The sequence below is a fragment of the Athene cunicularia genome (genome assembly GCF_003259725.1).
Source record: "Athene cunicularia isolate RWA chromosome 7 unlocalized genomic scaffold, athCun1 chr7_part1, whole genome shotgun sequence".
Lineage (NCBI taxonomy): Eukaryota > Metazoa > Chordata > Aves > Strigiformes > Strigidae > Athene > Athene cunicularia.
The window spans coordinates 3,756,540-3,777,831 of NW_020799107.1; the positions used below are offsets into that span (position 1 = coordinate 3,756,540).

General features: G+C 37.9%; 1 protein-coding gene across 2 annotated transcripts in view; it reads right to left on the reverse strand.

The window, feature by feature from the left end:
• Positions 1-20,175: 20,175 nt before the first annotated feature.
• Positions 20,176-21,292, reverse strand: part of PMS1 (PMS1 homolog 1, mismatch repair system component) — a 45,360-nt gene continuing 44,243 nt past the window's right edge. For both annotated transcript variants that reach the window (XM_026852615.1, XM_026852616.1), the window contains one exon: positions 20,176-20,595. In XM_026852615.1, coding sequence (XP_026708416.1) covers positions 20,404-20,595 — 192 coding nt within the window. In that variant the 3' untranslated portion in view covers positions 20,176-20,403. The remainder of the gene's footprint in view (positions 20,596-21,292) is intronic.

Genomic DNA, 21,292 nt, shown 5'->3' on the forward strand with positions numbered 1-21,292 from the left:
AAAAAAAAAAAAAAAAAAAATTTAAAAAAATCCCTTTTTGTAAAGCTTTTTGCAAAGTCTAGTTGATGAGTTTATTTTAGTATTATTTTACACTGCGATGTTAATTTCACCAGCACAGAATGGATAATGAAAATCATTCAATATCATTGCCTTCCCAGCTGTAGTTCTAGCTGAAATATTAAGCTATCATGTAACAGTGGCAGCTCTCCAAGCAGGGGAAAAAAACCTGTTTTGCACCTGTTTACAAATGCATTTAGTCATTATTCATCATTACCTTGACTCTACATCTGACTAAATACATTCATGCCGGACTTGTGTTCCCTTATGACTGCTTCAATGACCTCTTATAGTCAAGCTTAAATCTTTACTTTCTAAAGGACAGGGAACCCCAAAGGCATTTGCCATTTCATTTTCCTGCATCAGTGTGGTGTGTTGACGCTGACTGGATGCCAGATGCCCACCAAAGCCCCTCTATCACCCCTTCCCCAGATGGACAGGGGAGAGAAAATATAATGAAGCTCGTGGGTCAGGATAAGGACAGAGATCGATCACTCACTAATTATTGTCATGGGCAAAACAGACTCAATTTGTGGAAACGGGTTTAATTTATTACCAATCAAATCAGAGTAGGATAATGAGAAATAAAAACTAAATCTTAAAACACCTTCCCCCCCCCATCTTCCCAGGCTCAGCTTTGCTCCCCATTTTTCTACCTCCTCCCCTTCAATGCCACAGGGGGATGGGGAATGGGGGTTACAGTCAGTTCATCGCACATTGTCTCTGCCGCTCCTTCCTCCTCAGGGGCAGGACTCCTCACACTCTTCCCCTGCCCCAGCAGAGTCCTTCCCACAGCTGCAGCTCTTCATGACCCGCTCTGACGTGGGTCCCTCCCACAGGGTGCCGCGTGGGGTCCCAAGTCCTGCCAGCAAACCTGCCCCAGGGTGGGCTCCTCTCTCCACGGGGCCACAGGGTCTGGGTCTCTCACGTATTCTCTCTCCTCTCTGGCTGCAATTGCTGTTGTGCAATAACTTTTTCCTCTTCTTAAATATGTTACCACAGAGACACTACCGCCATCACTGATGGGCTCGGCCTTGGCCAGCGGCGGGTCCATCTCGGAGCCGGCTGGCCTTGGCTCAGTCAGACATGGGGGAAGGAGGTTCTAGCAGCTTCTCACAGATCCACCCCTGTAGGCCCCCCACTACCAAGAACCTTGACACGCAAACCCAATCTGTGATTTAAAGAAATCCTTACATGCGTTCATTCAACATTTGGTTGAAATCTTTGCAACCAACTCTCTGCCAACCTACATCAAACATACATAAACAAACTTCTCTTAGATGCCCTTTTCCAACAGAAACCAGACCACTGAAGATCGTCATTTCCTACTGGTTTTACTCCTCAGGTTCAGTAACTTACACAAGCATCCTTCCAAGTACCAGCAAAGAGGCAAATGGAATTTTTATTTATGCAAACACTGACCAGTCCTTCTTCCCATTTTTAGTATTACAGTTGCTCTAGACGTTTGAATCAGGCTTGAACGATTTTGAAAGAGTTACACAACTTGGGAATTGAAATCAAAAGCACAAACCAAACATGATGACAATATTTAGTTATTTTGGAGCCATAGTATGATGTAAGGAACTACTGGGAAAATTTAAAATGAATATAGTTCCTTTGCTGAACTTTGTCCAAGATACTGACATCACTTCTAAAACCAAAAAATATAGGAGGTTATTTGAGAAGCAAATAGGACCATAAGGAAAATGTATGAATTTCACCATAGCAAGACTCTGATTAATTCCAGTCACCACTCACCAGCTATGGTCAATGTATTTTCCCTTAATTTCTCAGACTGTCTCCCGTTCTTAAGGAATGTGATTAAAAATTGTAGGAGAATAGATCTTGAAAATGTTTTACCCACACAGATGTGTAAGCTACATATTTGCTATATGCCTGCAATCAGATTTCTTAAAATAAGTGTTTCTTTAGGTGTTTACCCTCCTTATTGCTTTATAAGGGTGGCAGAGCCCTAAGTGCACTTCAGCAGTGTTGGTTGGTTGGGCTTGCTTTTTTTTTTTTTGGCTTAGACTTCAGAGTTTTGAATCTATATTTCTTCAGCTAATTGGGATGGAGGGGCGGTGTTGATGTCAGAATGAGGATCATTTAAACTATACACAAATTTAATTTGAAGGTATATACATATTTCAGCATAAATAAGATTTATTCCCTAAGCAATTGCCCACACAGATTCTCATCTATGTGATTAAAAGTTATTCTATGTTGACCTTCAAGATAGAAAAGAGCTATTTAAAGAGTGAGGAGAGAGACTAACAATTCTTTGTACAACTCTGCATCAACAGGTAAAGGAATTAATGCAACAATCTAACTCTAAACAGCAATACCTGAAAAGCACAAGGAACTGCTATAGTTCCTAGGTAACCAGCAAGGACTGTCTGAGCCTCAGGACAGAGCTTTAATATGCTTCTTGTTATTTGATAGCTAGTCTTAATATAGTTAGAAGAGTCTGAAACAGATGAAGGCTGGCTTTATATCAGGACAGGATTGATAACTTATTACTTCTATGGAGCAGGCACAAAGACATGACAGGTATGAAAAAGGTCTTGGAAATAATTAAAATAATTAATTTTTCTCTACATTGAACCACAAAAACCTTGTCACATAGAGCATGTGAAATTTAGCATGGTTCAGAATGAAACATGGGCTTTGAGAGGAAAACCAGAAGATAAATCATTTGGTTACCCTGGAAGTCTAAAACTACCTTTTACAGAAACTTGAGAACATAGCTGAATCTTCTTGCAACACGGGATAGGAGAGATTTTTCGCCAGGTCCTTTCCACATCATCTCTTCCAGCTGAAGCAATAGCCATAAAGGCAGCTATATTAAAGTTCCCCATATTGGGTAGGTGGTTTCTCAGTGTGGGTCCAACAACACAACAGACACACGAGGCTCCTTTACAAGTTCCCGGCCTCTGATGGCACTGTGGCTTCCCAGCGGGCAGCCACTGGGAGCACAAGATGGTGCATCGTCCAATCATCCAGAAAGGACATGGACAGTAGGGAGTCCCTCCTACACCTACACTGATCAGAGGATAAAACAAAACAAAATATGCCGAATGGAAGAGGAGAGCTCTTTGGGGAACATAGATGCCCTAACGTGACAGAGCCAAGAGAGGTAGTAATGCTCAAAAGGGATTTGGTGCCAGAACAGCTCACGAAGGAAAGAAGAGGACCATTAATGAGATGGCTTTGCAGTCTGGAACATGATATACTGCAACAGTGGGTTGGAGGAGGAGAAGATGATGTGGTTGATGCTACTTATCTTTAGTTCTTCAGATACAAAGATACCACAGGGCAGGTGGTGGCAGCATTGTTTGAAATCATCAAACCCCACATCTGTAGCACTCACACACACAAAATTATATTAGCATATATACTAACACAAGAAAATTCATATTTCCACCATGAAATGTGCAGTACTATAGATTTATATAAAGGTTCTCCGCATATTTTTTACTTATTTCAAATTACATCTTCAGCTCTTGGTGTCCAAGAGCATCACAACACACTCTTCAGTCACACAGACTTTGTGATGAGTGCTGAAGAGCATGGCTTCTCTCCAAGATAAGGCAAAGGACTACATTTTTAAGGGAACCAACAAAGCTAATTTAAATATGAGGACATTCTGAGGAAGTCATATATACAGCTCATCATCTTTATAAACGATTGAAAGGAAGAAAAAACCCCCCTCAAATCTGACAGAATGTCATAGTGTGAGAAGTTAATAGAAAACCAGCATGAGATAACCCTGAATCTCCATATTAGCAACTCCCTTCAGGTGATTTTCTCAGTCCAGTAACTCTGCCAAGGCAAACAAGGAAAAATGTATAGCATAAAACAGTTACAGGTGTCTAGTTTTGCTCCTGGGCACACGCAAGCAGCACAGCCGCAGCTGACACCCTTTCACCAGTCATATGCTTCATCTGATGTCACAAATGGACTCCAAGCTGGCAAAGGAGGAAAAAAACCCTCCCGAAGTCGTGCTCTGCCATGCATCGATCAGCACAAGAGCCAGAAGAGCCGCAGGGGGACTTGACTGTGCAAGAAGCCCCAGCCAAGCTGCTGCTTCCACTTCTGTGGTTGAGGGCTCGGCCCGTGGCCGCTGCTTGCCCTCAGTGGGAAGTTAAAATGACGGAGTGGGAAGAAACAGGAAGGTTTTGCATTATGCTGTTATTTGTGGTGCCAGCAACAGCCAAAACAGATTAGTCAGTGTCCAAATTCATGAGCACGTGCTTCAGAGCCAGCTTCCCAGTTGTTCACCATTTATCTACCCCTCATCTCCTCCTAAGAGAGCATTAACTGTTTCAAAACTTAAGTAAGTCACCCTCAAATTATTTATCTCAATTTCAGTTAAACTGAGTATTCCTGGTATGGCTGGTTTCCCCAAGAGCACAACGAAATTTTTGTGTAAATATCCACCTGTCTCCACAACCAAGTTAACAAAATATTTGTAAAAAAAATGGAATTTAGAGCAGTCATTAAAGACAACATCCCATAATGATGATGAATTTTTGGAGTATGTACAGATATTGCTGCAGTTTCATGCCAATGAATGGCAATAATAATCTACTCTTCTGGGTAGACGACACAATCTCCTAAATATGAGGAGGTTGGGGCTCTGTGAAAAATTGCTTTAATGCTTTAAAAAAAATTTCTAAAGTATGTTTCCCACATTGAGTAGGACACTAGTACTGAAAAATATTTCTTTAAAAAAAGCTTAACGCAAATCCACTGAATATTGTACATATTTTAGAATATTTAATTATCAGACTGTGTCTTTAATTACATGCAACCACAGAAGGGAATTTTTGAGTTTGGAATGCTAAAGACAGGTTGAGAAAGAAGAAAAATGGTATCAATGAGGGGAAAAGAAAAGAAGAAATGGACAGAAAACACTGTGGAACGGAAACCCCCCCTTTTTTTTTCAACCTTACATATGAAAGCTTCTACTGAGTTCTACAAAATTGAATTTATAGTGCAATAAAAAGGCATTTCTAATTTAATTAAAGTTGTTCATGAGAGCAGTGAGTGCTGGGGGGAAAGAAGCTGTAGATGGAGAGTTTAAAAAAAATGACAGACACTTGTGGGTAACAAAAAAGAAAGAGCAAGAGACAGTGAGAAAGTAATACATGAATAGAAGAAAAGAGCACATTTCTCCTTTTCAGAGGGAGAGGATGTAAGAAGCAGCAGTAGCAAAAAAACAGCAGAGAATTTACTGGAGAAGAATAAAGTCTGATAGGCGAGGGGGGAAAGCACAAACTGCAGAGACTACTTGCTGAAAGCGTAGAAAATCAGAATGAGAAAGAATTGCAAATATAGATGAATTTAATACATTGTTCTTTGATATTAATTTCTGAAGAATTAAATTTGATACTTACATTAATGGAAAATAGATACTTAAAAAGTTACACCACAGTGTGAGGTAAAGAAAAAAAGATACAAGTCAAGAAAAGCTAGAAAGATCACAGATACACAGAATTATGGGATATGCACATCCACAATATCTATCTGTGAATAATCTTCTATGTAAATAAATCCTTCGCTGCCTTTTTCTATCAAATTACCTTTACCTAAAAATATTACTCAATGAAAGAAATGTTCCTAGAGTATTAAAACACACGGGGATTTTTCTACATGAAAGTTTCTAGGAATTTGTGTCTCATCTGGCAAACAGAAGCTAGTATGAAACATAAAAGGATGATGATTTGCCAAAGTTCAAACAAAATAACATAAACACTTTAGGATGCTTAAGAGACATGAGTGCATATGAAGGTTGATGGCAAGAGAGAGTACATTGCTCTGGGGCCTCTTAGGAGACCATCACTGTGAATAAAGCTATTTATATTTATTTACACATGAACTAATTAAAAATAACACATTTCCTTCTGTAAGAGTGACAGACTAAATGTATATTTAAACTGCATTGGTAATGTTAACTATAAACTATCGGAAAAGAAATGCTTCAAAGCACAGCCATATCTTATGGAAATATTGACTACTACATATTGCAATTAAAAAAGAATTAAAAATATTCTTAGAGGCTACAGTACTAAACTATACAGCTTATTTCAATTCTAAGTGGAAAATTGTTTTTAAGTATGAATATGTCTGAATTGATCATAGGCAAGAGAACTCAATTTCCTATTCCAAGTTAACGTCCATTAAAGCCACACTGAATCGGATTATTTAAGTACAGCTCATATTAACATCTGACTATAATGTTAGTATAGGCTCCTTTCTAAGAAGTGAGCAGTAGAGCACATTGAGCTAAATTTGGTGTCAAATATTTAAGTAAATTTATTTAAGCTTTCATCACAGGTCAAAGAGAAAGATATCTTATGTTCATAATAGCGTAGACTTTCACTGAAACACAATGAAAGACGACAGGACATTTTAAGCTTCAGGCTTTCAAACTTACTGTATTATAGTACACAGATTTATTTATTTATTTATTTATTTATTTATTTACATGATGAAGACTCTTTTCTGTTTCAGAACTGGTTGATTTCGTTTTTTTAACCTTCCTCAGAAGCAGCAGAAAGTGACTAGCTGATGCCGGGGTCAGGATGCCTGGAGATTTGCACTGACTTAGAAAGCAACATTAAGAATCCCCTCAGGAGCTCAGGTAGTGCATCATATTGACTTGTATAGGGACATGTATTGATTTTTGCCCTCTGGGACTGGAAATACATTTCTTGTGCTATCAGACAAGTCACCTGCAAAATCTTCAACTTTTTTAGCATGGTGAGTAGCTCACCTGCTTAGACCACCCTAAGAGATCTCACTTAATCAGCGAGGACATTATGGTGCCGATGAGCAGTGATCTTTTGTTTCTGTAGCCTATGTACTGATGTTCTAGAAGAGGAATATCTGACGTAAACAAATATTTATGATTGACACTAATACCAAGTGAAACGCCTGTCATACACCACAGACCAGACTAAGTGATCTCACGAAGTAAAAGTTTACTTCACAGATTTCCTATGTAGCTCATTTAGGCTTGGTATGAATCATTCCATGAGTGAAGAGAGAAAGTAATGTTAAACTAACCACAAAGATGTCCCCCAGCATTGCTTTATCCTATTTGTATTGCAGATACATGATAAGCAAATCCCACATTTGGAGAACACTGTATTTGAAGCCTCTCTGTATTTGGCACATACAGATATTCTCTATCTTGTTAAACATTGAGTATGGACTCCTTATCTGTCTGCTTACAGGCAACGTTTAAGTTTATATCGAATTAGTATGCAATATCTTTAATAAAAATTATAGTGTTTCTATAATAAAAAGCATTATAGTATAAGAAGTGGAAGAGTCACTTTCAGAACATGAGTGTTTAGATGCTGCACTTACAGTTACAACAGAATCCCTAAGTAGAGGGAACATTATATAGATGTGTATATATATATATATACACACACTTCACTATATACTTCAATTGAGGCAAAAATCGCATTAACCTTACAACATAGTTCATATTCGTCACTTTTGTAACGAACCCTTTAGGAAAGCCTTCCTGTGTTTTTAGTTTGGGCTGTTACTTCTTCTTTCTAAAAACCCCTGGGAAGAAGTTCAACGAGGAACAGTTGTTGATACCATCTCATTCCAGGTCTGTCACACACAGTTCACACACATTCAGGGCTCAGATTAGCCTAGTCCGTTTTAAATAGCAGATAATTAATAAAAATTAAGCATCATAAATTACATTTCATCCAAAAGGCTCTTAAAATGCTTTATGGGCTCTGCACACAGATCACTCCATCAGTCACCGAAAGCAAGTACCTCTGGGATGAAATGCAACAACTGTTCCACGGGGCATGGCAGAGGAGAGGAAGTGAGGAATACCAGCACATCGAATTGCAATTGCAGGGGGAATTTAGGTAGGAAGAATGCAATTACTCCGTTTGGAGCCTGGCCAGACCATGGGGGTTAACATCTTATAAAGAGCCCTACGAGAATTTTAACAACCCCTAGTGCTCAGGACCTTTAATTTATATTAGCCCTCAGGAGCAAGGCTCACAGCTCGGCTCAACTGGTTTCATATGCCGCTACAGGAAGCGGGCAAAAATCAACTTCTAGTTGTTCCCTGCGGTTTCCACCCAACTACTGAGCAGGTTAATACTACTTAGTCTGCAATATCTGATGAAAATGCAGCAGGAGGCAATATGATTGAAAGCTGCACTGAATCACAGCAATTCTTACCGATCTTTCAAAAGCCATACAGGAATAAAATGTTTCCTACTCCAGCAAGTCCTAAGTCCTCATAAAGCAAGTATTCAATATCATCTCAGCAGGTATAACAATGAATCAATAAAGATGCACAGATAGGAAGGTAGCATCAGAAATTCCTATTCCCTCTCCAATCTCTGAGAAAGAGCAGGAAACTAAAGCATGTGTACAGATCAGTTTCTGTCAGATATGAAGCAGGCAGTTGTCACCAACTAAGCTTACTAATATTTCTTATGTTAGTAGATATATGTGTGTGCATTTTACTTCTTTTTGCTGAAGTAAGACTGAAAATTAAAGGCAACAATGAAAGTAAGAAAGATGAGCAGGTAGGAAGAAATATAAGCATGCAGCTCATCTTTTTTTTTTTTTCCACTGTCACCTTTAAGCAATAAAAAAAATGTAGACTTGCTTCCAAGTTTCCTTCATCCAAAATAAAATACCAAGTGAGGCTATAATGGAGCATAGCTTTTCACTCCCATTGAACTGAAAGCATTTGGAGCAAATTCCAGGAGACTGCCAAATACTCTTTGAAATTGTTTACATTATGTATCCATACCCTACAGAAGTATCTTATTTCTTCAACTAGGTTACACACAATTTAGAGCCATTTTACATTTTTACCATAGTCTAATGTAATGTACTACAGATATTTTTATTTCATTGTTTTAAACTTCCGAATGTCCACAGGGGTGCCTTTTATTTGCCTTTGGCTAATTTATTTTGTTCACATCAGATATGCATAAAAGTATCATGGTATTCTATATGATTTTCTCTTAAAGGCCCTTATTTGTTCCACGTTATAACCAGAATTACTCGTTAGGATGCAAGAAACTGTGAAAGAAGAAACAATGTAAGGCTTCTCCAAATCCAGCAAAGCGAAGCATTTTGGGTTGTAAATATTCCTTGGCCACAGCAGAGATGCTGTATATCATACGGACAATGCTACCGCTGCAGGAGCTTTGTGATTTATGCTAATGAGAAAAGCCACCTTGACGAACAGAAAACAAAGGACAGAATAGTTCAGTGCTGATGCAGATTTTGAACATTAGGTTTAAGTTTCACAGGAAATACCGAAGACCAGTGGTTACAGGAATCTCACAACGCTGGTACGTATCTGGGAGTCTTCACTGGCGAGATGTCAGTCAGAGGCACAAATCACTTAAGAGTGATTTGTACCATGCAGTTTTATCCCAGGTCTTATCAGCTCACCCGCGTGCTCTGGAAGAGTGGATGGTCCCTGCCTTTTAAAAAGGATCCACAGACCAGCACTTTAACTACAAAGACACCCCTGATAAAGCACATCATTCAGTCTTTCATCCAAGACCATCGTGCAAGAGTGCTCCATATCTGTAAGGGAGAACTTGTCTTGGTACAAGTTTATGTTTAAGCATGTCTCAGCACTGGATTTGGTGTGATCCTCTCCTCCTCCCCAAGCAGTTCTGGTACATGATTTTCAAGGGCTAAGCAAATGTTTAGGAGCTTAATTTTCCACCGACTTTCAAAATAATCTTTTCCGAGTCCTTAAGAACTGGATTTTGAAAAGCATTTAGGCAAGTACAGTTTTCACATGTGCTCATCCCTCACTGACATCTGAACATTTAGGAAATCCCCAGCACTGGTTTAGAATCTGCATGTCCTTACTATGTTCAAAGATGACCAAAAGCAACAGTGCAAGGTCTTTGAAAGGCCATAAAAGGTAGAAACTCATACTTCATGAGCTTAGAACTTGTGACAGAAGACACAGACCTGCTCTGTTTGTAGGTCTGAGTTCATTCTATGGAAACTGATCTGAATAGGTAGAGTACTTTTAGTGTGTGTCTTTTTGACCATGTAAAGAATCAGGCTAAGTTACAAACTCATTTCTTGTCCATACCTACTATGTGGAGATCATTTCAGCTTGTTGGCAAATAAGAGCCAAATGCAGTGACTAGAAGAGGTGGATTTATTCCTTTTATAACAGTCACACTGTGCAAATTATCATGTCCATAAATTAATCTCATGCTTTCACTTTTTACTTGACTAAGCAGCATCACAGGCCACAGAGCAAATTTTGTCTTCCTGATTACTAGAAGTGCTGTCCCCCTCCAACACCTCTAAGGAGGAGACTTGTGCTCACATGTATTGCTTTCAAGCTATTTGTGCCTCACCTTAAATACAGAAAATTCTACACAAGTAAAGAAAATGCTACACAGGTAAAGACAAAATACAAAACCCCCTATGCAGACAACTCCAGGTTGGATTCAGGAGGAGTTCCAATTAGGCTTCCATGCAGAAGACAGCTAATAAGTGTTCTTACGATCAGGAAACGGATCTTTAAAGTAAAACCAATTAGAAAATGTAGCCAAACTCACTCTGGCTGAAGAGGCTTAAACTGCAGAAATACTTATGCTGTTGAAACACAAGTAAAATGTTTTTCAGACAAAACAAAAAAAAAGAGCATTTGTGTGATTTGCAGGGTCAGCACTGTTAATTTATAGCACGACCATGGCACACTGAGGACTCTTTTTGTATTTCTTTAAATACATACTATCATACAGATGCAGCGCACTGCATCACGTATGCACAATAATTTAAACAACACAGTTTCATCTAGTTGTTTGCTATGACATATGAAAAAAAAAAAATAAAACCCAGCAGTTTTTAGGTTTAAGGAGGAAAGGTGAGGAAAAACAAGGACTGTATTTTGCCCCATTGGTTAAAGTGAACAAAAGTGGTCATGTATCTTAACACCTGGGAAAAGTCAGGGCATGCACAGCTGGCCGCGAGCTGGTCACACATTCCTGAGGTTACAATTACGACCAGTGTTCTCAAACCAGGCTCATTGACAAGCAGTTGCAGATGGCCAAAACGCTTATGTATGGAAATAGCTTTACTCAGCAAAATCTTAGAAAAATAACGTATCAATAGGAACACTTGTATATGTAGATATAGCACTTTCTCAGTGATGTTTTCTTCACTTAGCCCACAGGTCACGTCATATAAACTGAAAACAGGAAATCTTTTGTATTGCACATCATATATATCATTTGGTACCAGCATATCGTTTTCCCCAACAAGTAGACTTCCAATGTAGTTAAAGTGGGGAAACACTATCAGCCTGTTAGGTTCTGTTCCCAGATTTTCTAAGAGTCAGCTAAGTGGCCAGTCCTCTTTTCAATATGCCACTTTAATGAGGGGGCAAATGGGCATAATATGAATCTCATTTTAGTTTATAACTTCATGTTTCTGACACTTGGATAAACAGCAACGAACACTGTAAGGTATCATTTTATAATCTCCGTAAGTAACATGAGAAAAAAATGTACTCATGTTTTCTCTCTTCAGTAATGACATTTAAAAAAAAAAATACACTTACATGAAACTTCTGATGCTTACTGAAACAATCAAAATTCAAACATGGTAAAAACTGAAAAATGTCCTGTTTAGATATGAGATTTTAAATAAAAGTTTTAGTTATTTGCAAAACAATCCTTGCAAGATAATTCTTTAATGATGGCGTGATCACATGATTGGGTGACATGTTTTGTGATGCTGAAAACATGGACACAATATAGCAGAAAGGACAACAGTTAAATAACGGTTAAAATACAAGAGGAAAAAGATATTTAAGCACAACATATAATATGGTCTTAATTATTAGTTTTCAAACTCCTGGGTATTTGGCAAAATCTATACCAGAAATGATACAGTAGAAATTATCAGACTTCAGACCAATGTGGCCAGAGCCAGCAATCAGGGCAGAAATATCAGCTGATACTTTGAACTAGGGCACTGATGTCTATTTGCACCACTAAGCGAACCCTTTTTCATAAGAAAAGGACTAATATCTTTTCCAAAACAGAATACGCAAAAATTGAATCAAGGTGTGATTATAAACATTTTAATTGCAAAATTTTCTCAATAAAAAACACAGTAGAAGAACAAATACACAAGAGTATTGCTCATGCCTGCTATACCCTGAGCAAGAGCCCTGTTACTGTGCTTAGTACAGACCAACAGATGAACATCTTTATGCACATGATCGGCAAGACCAAAAGGTCACTACGGTTTTAATTTACTATTTGCTATAAAACTTATATCTTAAACTGACTTTGCATGTGTTTTTCAAATATTAAACATACTTGAAGTCAAGAAATCACAGGTTACATTACAGATCACCCAACTAACTCCTATGAATATTTTGACCCAAACCAGCCCAAAGTAGACAAGACCTCTCCAGAGCTTCTGGCTCTTCATTTTATTGGGCCTTACACTATACTCCTTGAGACAGAGAAATCTTCCTCTATGAAGATTAGGGAATTTTGCCAGGGTAAAGAGTGCGGGAGCAGACCTTTTGTACAGCAGCAATCATAATCTTAAAACTATTAATGTTTGCACACAACACTTCAACTCATTATTAAAAAGATTTGTAAATAAAATAACAAATGTGGTTCCCAATTTTGTAGGTTAGCATTCGTGAATACGCCTGGGTCTCTTGAAAGAGAATTAGTCACAAGGTAAATTTGAACTTGCATATTCCATTCTGTATATTTAGCTTTTCAAAGATTATTTTATTCAGCTTGTAACTACCAGTACAAATGCTGATTCTAAATATATCTGCTGAACTCTAAATGACTTCTGTTTATAGAAATAGGACATAACAAGCTATTAAATCTTCCTTACAACAAACTGTGCTATGCCAAAATACTTGCTTCAGATTTTTGAGCTACAGTTAAAAGACTTAGACCAGCAACCAGAAGAAAACTGGCAAGATGGTTGTTATTGCAATGTATTTTATCATTTAAGCTCTCCTTAGAGGGATTTGGTTTTAGTTTTATTAATTCTGCATCCACACAGGTTTAAAAAAAAAAAATCAATCATTACTTTACATGATTAGAGAATTCTACAGAACACCGCTGCGTCCAAATACATTCAGAAGAAATGAGATACAATAATAATGAGAAACTGCATAACTTTTGATGATTCAGAGCAGTATAGAGTCAGAAATCATACAGTCCTGAGGACTCCATAAGGAGTTCATAATTAGGCAAGCATAAACTGCACCTACCCATTAACCATTAGGTTCATGCTCATCATAGTAAAAGTGCAACGGTGTAAGATGAATTGCAGGGTTCAGGATTTTTTCCCCATGTAAACACTGCATCTGGCTCAAAGCTGACTGAGCTGCTTCTTCAGTTTCCATAATTTAAATGTGGTTGGTGCACTGGTGTTTTCAGGCTCTAACAGTGAAACTTACTAATAGTATAAAATACCACTATTCTAAAAGGCCAGTATCCATGATATTGCTGTTCTAGTTGATGCATAATCACATTTATTTGCAGACACAGACCAAAATTGGAATTTCAAATTCACACATTTCCTAAAGGAGTTGGCAGCATTTTCAGTTGCTCAAAGGTCATTGCAAACAAAGCATAGACAGTATGGCTCTCCTAAAAGGCAACAGGATCTTGATCAAGCAGTTTTGAAAAAGGGGATTTTCAAGCTAAATGTAAAGCTTTAAATGCAACAATTAAGAAAATGTTCTGTAACAGAGTAGGCTACCTTGTGAGAGAACTAACTGTATGAATTCCTCTGATGAAGGAACTACAGATATATAGTTTCACACATCTTAATAACTATTGGCAGGTTCTTGTTCCAAATTACACACACCTAAGCTGTCAGGGAACGTCAGGAATGTTAACTGACTAAATAATAGTCAAACTCTGCCTAAGTGAAGAACAACAGAAATCCAACAGCACATTGCTTTGAAATAAACTACTTACTACTAGTGAGTTTCGGCCAAGTCCGACAAGAATTATACCCACATTTGCTCCTCACAGCTGAAACTATTTGCCTTTCAGCAACTACTTTACATGAAATAAACAGAAATTATTTCAAAAAGAATTTGTGGCATATTCCCGCAAGAACTTTCTTTTCCATTTTCTTGAAGTGAGATGAGGGAATCTTTTAAAGATACTTAACAAACACAGGAGGGTTTCTCTCCTCTCCCTCTTTGTTTTTAAATTGAGAAAATAAACTCTCTTATCTTTCGTCAGGAACACTATCTCTGATTTATCTACCATAAACAGGTACCAGGCTACAAGAACAAGGAAAGAAATAACCTCTTTGCTATTTTATATCAACTTAGATAATTTTACCTGACTAAACATCTTTAAATTCCTCCACAAATAGACTGTCCTGACATTCGAAATAAGGTAGAACCTTGGTTCTACCAATGCAATTTTATTACTGCAATGACCTGACAAGTGAACACTCATATAAATGCCTCATACAGCATTCTTCTGTCAAAAGGCTTACTCCTTGTGAATATTGTCATTTAAACAGGCATTTTAAGTGCTGAAGCAAAAAATATCGGTGATCTAAAATATCTAAAAAATGTAATGATTCAACTAATGCTGAGTTACTCCATGCATGAATGAACAATTTGACCTGGGCTTGAATACAGTATTTTAATAATGCAGCTGCCATATTCATTGGTCTCTACATTTCCTGAAAACTAATCTGCCAAACAAGTTATACAGTATTAATCTTCTGTGCTTCCGTTCTTGGAGTGCTGAGTTAGTAATGCTCCACAATTGCACGTTATTTCATTGAAATGCTACATTTTTGAGAACATTCACAGATACGAAGACATATATTTTCCAGTTGAAGAACTACTACTGCCACCTTTGAGCACATGAGTGACAGGTACAGGTTTCCAGGAGACTTCAGGACAATTTTGGCACTAATTTTTAAATATTTTGAAAGAATCACTTGGGTTTTTTTCCTAGGTACACTTCCAAGAGGCTGTCAGAACCATAGCTGTTCTTTACTTCTAAACCTTAGTAGCACAACACATTTGTCATAAGAAATACAGAAAGTGATCTAAGATTAAAATTATTCTCACATTAAAAAATCCATGCACTAAACAAGAATCTCTTCTGTTCCACCTGATCGGTACTGCCTCAATATGCAGTGCTGGACCATGCTCTGGCAAAACTTCACCTATATACCAACCAACTTCATAGGGAGTTCATATGAAAAGTGTGTTAGCCTGGAACCTTAAGAGGAATTTTTTCCCCTCCCCTTATAAATACAGCTTGTTTCATTTCAGGGTGAAATTACAAATACAGAAATAACCTTTGAGCAAATTCAAAGTCAGGGTCGCTTTGGCTGAGTAATTCTGCCCAATGAAACAATCAATAAAATTACTGGTGTGCAAAAAGGCTTATGATGGGTTAACAAAAGACTACAACAACTTTGGATGAACATATACAACCTCAGATACAAAAGTGATTAAAAAAAAAAAGGTAATAATTCTGTAACTGCAGATGACAGCAGCATTACAGTCAATATTTAATCATGATATTGTGAGAATGTTCAGTAGTGGAAGACAGGATTAACATATTGCTTTAAAACATTCCATTACTTTCTGCATCTGTTTACTGATAATAAAAGAAACAGCTGTTCTAAATGTAACATTAACAGGTGTAAACTGTTCATTTGAGATTTTAAAACAATAATTCTCCTCCATTTCCTCCTTAGCTATTTTAAAATGACATTATGAACACTCCTCCTATTAGTTTACACAATTAACTCGTAATTGTTTAACCTCTTCACATGTCCGCAAAACGTATACATGTGGAGTTAGCTTCCTACTCATTTTGTGCAAAAGGCTCTGTTCTTCTGCACTGCACATCCTGAACTAATGCACCAGATGTGTCCCATAAAATGGTTGGTCACACTATTCAGCAGCTTTCCTTTAGCAACTGTTCTATATCAAATTTACTGTAAAAAAGCATTGTAATTACGAAGTAACACTGTATCAAATTCACAGACCCAATACCTCACTATGTTCAGTTAAACTATGAATGATAATTGAGCTTGAAATTGTATATTTACTTTAAATAAGTCCTCCAAATCATCTGCAACAATGTGTGCTTAATTCGAAGCCATTAACAAAAGATTTAACATTTCCACATTTATACTCTCCGTAATTTCAGATATGATACTCTGTACTTAGAGAGAGAGGAAAAAAAATAAAAGCTACTTCTGGTAGCTTTCCATTTGCAAAATTAAATGGATGTACCTTAAGGTTCTTAAAATTGCTAACCCAGCCGGTTAAATGCTGGGTACAAAAGAAAACAAAGCATTCAAGAATCCTTCAATATTGCTTTTGCAGCCAAAAAACTAATTCAGAATTATAAATTTAACAAAACCAAGCCCCTCTACCAAACCAATACTAGACCTACTTCACAGAAGATAAAACAAGTTCTGAAGACCAAATATTCTAACCCTTTCAAAAACCTAAAAAGTTGCTTTTTGATGCTTATTTTCATTAAAGTAATACCAATATGTAGGGAAAAAAACCCAAACAAACACACCAACCAACCCACAAATGAAACCACTTGCATAAATTGAGACTGAGGAATGGGTACTTGTATAACTGAGTAGAATGTTGCTTGGAAGTATTGATTCTAGTCCTAGACATTTTAAATATTCCATATTAGAATATGGAAAAACAGAAGAACTCATTTTAACAAATCACAAATTACATCAGATTTTACTGTTGCCAGTGACTGCTAAGTGCTCCTGAAGTAAGTTAAGCATTCCTCTGGTTTTGCTATTATTCTCTAAACTGCTACTATTCATACTAAAGGAAGAAAAAAATCCTCAAAAACACTCCAAATCCTTTCACAAATACACAGTTCTTGACTGAAAGGAAACAGGAACTTCATTATTGATTCCTAATACATTCAGAAAACAAACATGTAAAAAACACTACCTTCACTTCATGTTTATATTCATATTTATATGCAGAGAATTTTTTTTTTAATGAGATTTTCCTATCTTTAAAAACAAAATTGATATTCAGTGTTTTCCTCTTAAAATAATATGCAACTTTTCAGGATTTGAGGGAGGTGAACACCTGAGCTGCAAATACATCACCAGAACTGAACCCACCCAAACCAACTGTACAAGTGATCCTCTGAATAATGCAAAGCTATGTACCACCAGAAGGGCTTTTAAGTTTTATTATGAAATCACTCTTTACTATGGAAAGCTCCTGATTATCACTTCGGGAACCCTGCTACCTGCACTAGGCTAACATGCACACCATGCAAAGCATCATAAGCAATAACTCTTTGACCTGCTGGTGACTGAAGGAACGATGCTCGTTCGTGGTCAACCTCAGACCTGCCCACCCATCATTTAAAGTGGTCAAACTTGTACAACAACAAAATGCCAGCAGAGGGCAGTGCAAATACTAGAAGTCCCCCAAAATGCCCCAACCTGGCCACTCGTGGTGCAAACAGCCGCGTGGGTCCACAGTGAGGGGTACAACGATGTAGCAGTCTGCTTGCTCACTGCTGTGCCATGCACCTGCCAGGTCCTGCCCCCCTGCTTCTTCCTCTGAGGTAAGAGGTAAAGCACAACAATAACAAGCCTAGTCATTGTTAGAAAACACATTTTAGGTTTTCTTCTTCCTCTCAGACAGCCCATACAGCTGGGGACTGACTGACTATAAGGACAAGCAGCCTTCAGCTGCACTCAGGGTCTCGTGGGGCTCATTACTTAACGAAACACCTGAGCAGCACCAGGTGGTGATGCAACGGCAGTAAGTTGATGCACCTTCCTTTTCAAGAGCCATTGAACCAAGTGCACCATTTAACGTCTTTTAAACTTGTAAATCTAGGACTGGGGTACTTTTATTGTTTAAATAAGGAACAGAAAATGGATGCATCACCAGAAGCATCAGTAAGAGCATCTCTAGACACAGCAAGCAACATTTCCTTCTGTCCACACTGGATAAAGTGAGACCCACTCTACCAGAAGCCATCTCCCATCAAGAGCAACTCACAGTCTCAACTTGCACCCCCAAGTACCAGAGCAACTCACAGTCTCAACTTGCACCCCCAACCACGCTCACCAAGGTGGGGAGACACCCAGACTTACAGCTCTGAAGCTATGCTACAGCCCTCGCTGCTGACACCCAGCCACATGACAATCTCCAGTATCCCACAGAGACAGGAAACAAACTGTACATATGTGTACCTAAGGAAGAAATCCACAGCATCTCTCCAACATAAAGCACAGCAAACCTAGCCAGAGGGAAGGAAGGAAGAAAGGGAGTAGGGAAGACCCAGCTCCCAACTACCTAACGTGGTGCACCTGCACCCACAGCAATGCCTGACACTAATTTGTTGCCATAGCAAACCATGCCCACCTCGGCACCCGCGAATACCAATCTACCAATCATTTTTATCCTCAACCAAGGGCCTGAATACCTGCTTGTCCTCTGCAATGGTACTATTATATGAAAGCACTTGATGCTGACTCCAGTCTTATATAAGATATTAGCGTTTGCTCCAATATAATTAGGATACAGCTATTTTACCTTTTGGAAAAGAACTAGCAATTATTAATCTGATTAAATACTACACATAATATTCCCAACTGACTGAAATTGGTGCTAATGTTCATTTAAGTTCCAGCAAACTTAGTCTGGAGATAAAATTTCTATTCTCTGGCTTCCCTTTGGCTTTTCTCACTGTAATGGCTCCTCTCTAAACTCTCACAGTTTGTATCCAAACAAGAATAAAAATAAACAAACTGCAAGGCTGGGATCTTGTTTCCCCCTTGGAGCCAAGAGTCACGTCTCCTTCCTGTGTCTCCATCCACCTTCTCACTTCCATTCTAAAAATTCACATCTTCTGCACCGAGTGACATTTACAGCCAACAAGTGTCCAGTTTTCCAGTGACATTCTCATCTTGTGCCTTGCTCACCAGTTAAGTTTGGAAAGACATCCTGCTTGTGCCCTCTGATCATCCCTGCTCTTTATGAAAAGGATAAATTTACTTTAATGGCATAAAAAAAAAAAAATTACTTTTCAGTTTAGAATTTATACGTTGTCATGTATTGCTCTGATGCGATTTCTTAACTTAGTTCACCAGTTCAGCATTGTTTGATACAGAACAACAGATCAGCAGTTTACATTTTCAGATTGTATATTTGTTTGTCTGGTCTGATACTCCTGCCCACAAACTAGCTCGCACTCAGGTCTTTCAGCAACCTTCAACCTAGCAGCCACAGAAATGCTACAAAGCTAGATCATCCCACCACATTTTCATAGTACCAAGATTTGCAACAACAGAACAACTGGGGATGGACAGGAATTTTCAGGTGATCTTTCTTGAAACTTTGAAAACATGCTCTTTCAGAGACATTGCATCTGCTATGCACAGAAGGCAGAACGGGGTAGCCTTACAGAAGTAGGCTACTACTTCAAATAGAGGAGTAAACATTACATGCTGGTAGAAAGAGAATGAATGAGTTGACCAGAATCAGGAGCTCTCTATAAAGCAGGCCCTAGGTATGCCACATTGTCCTTGCATGAGGACAGTTTGTTTCCCACCCCCAAACAGTTAGTGTACAGCACTGCACCCACACACAGGTACTGGCATCTGCTTTCTGTGCTAACCTGTGCTCCTGTGACTCTGATCCTTTCAACTTCCAAGTTATTGATCAGTTTTTGCTGATTTAAAGTTTTAAGAGCAGACTATACTTTTAAGAATCACACTTTCCTAAGTGTGTAATAAAACTTTTTGGAGACTGGACACTAGGACTTCAATATTCATTTATGTTAGTGAATGTTTTCCAAACAGAAATACAAGATCATAAAAGTGTAACTGTAGTAACAGCATATGGCAATGCCACATTTAAATACCTACAGCTCTGGCATTCCTTTGAAAATTAACATCTCATGTCCTTAGTACAATAAACTTTGCCAGGCTGTGTTGAAAACAACTTCTAACCACCTCTAAAAAAATTTGACATATCGGTATTTTCTAAACCTGCAGCAAGTAAGAAAAGCATCAAACCAGTTGAGAACATTTCTTTAATAAATTCTTTTCAAAAAATAGTCATGAATTGTTTCTCTATAATATTTATTTCCAATCTTCAAGCAGCATTTGAATTTAAATTAAAAAAAGTCTCTAGGAGGTGAACATATGATAACGAAAAGTCATTATACAAAAGCTTTGCACAAAACATACTGAAATTACAGATCAAAATTAAGTAAGAGAAATATGATCCCAAACAAAATGTTCCATTTACTGAATAATTTCCGTGGAGTTGTGCTTGTCAACTTCTGGAATATCTGTCAAGTGATGAAAAAAAGGGCGACCATGAACACAGCCTTTATTTTCCTTTCCAAGCTGTTGCTTCATCCTGTAAATTGTGTTTTGTACATCTTCTTTTGACAAATGTAAGGGCAGCTGCCGAGCTAAACGTACTGCTTCTCCCTGTGGAAAGGAAAAACAAAAACAAACCCCCAATAGTTTTAAAGTACCACTTTTTAACACATTAAGGGGGCTACCAGAAAGCAGGAGTTAAGCACTTGACTGTTTAAAGGTTACTCTTTTCTGCTGATAAGTATTTTGAAATCCAGAAACCCAAATGTAACTCTTATCTTATTGGTCATTTCATAACACTTCTACAATAGTCACACACAGTCTCCTGGTCATGTTTGCACTCTTTTTCTTTTAAGGTCCACTTTTGAAGATGCTTTTTGTTTCTGATTATCTTATTTCCTATTGGCACCACTATCTGCTGAAGATGTTTACCAGTTCACAAGAAACATTCTAACCACAACCTTCAGAACTAACACAAAGTCAACAATCATCAAACCAAAGTTTTAAAAATACTATAGTGACATTTTAGATTAATGTTGTATTAACATTAACATTACAACCAGTTACCTCACAATACTAGAAAGCAGAAATAACTGCTAAACACAATTACTGAAGCACCCATCCTCAAAGAATCAAGCAACTTCAAAAAGAAGTTGTCAGGTTTTTTTGTTTCCTCCTCAAAGATGGCCTTGTCCTGCTGCTGGACTTCTCTTCTGTACTGTAGTAACATTGCCTAGACAGAAATGGATGTAGCATAGAATTTCCCTTCACACTGTATGAACCTGAAGTAGTGTTCATAAACGTTTTA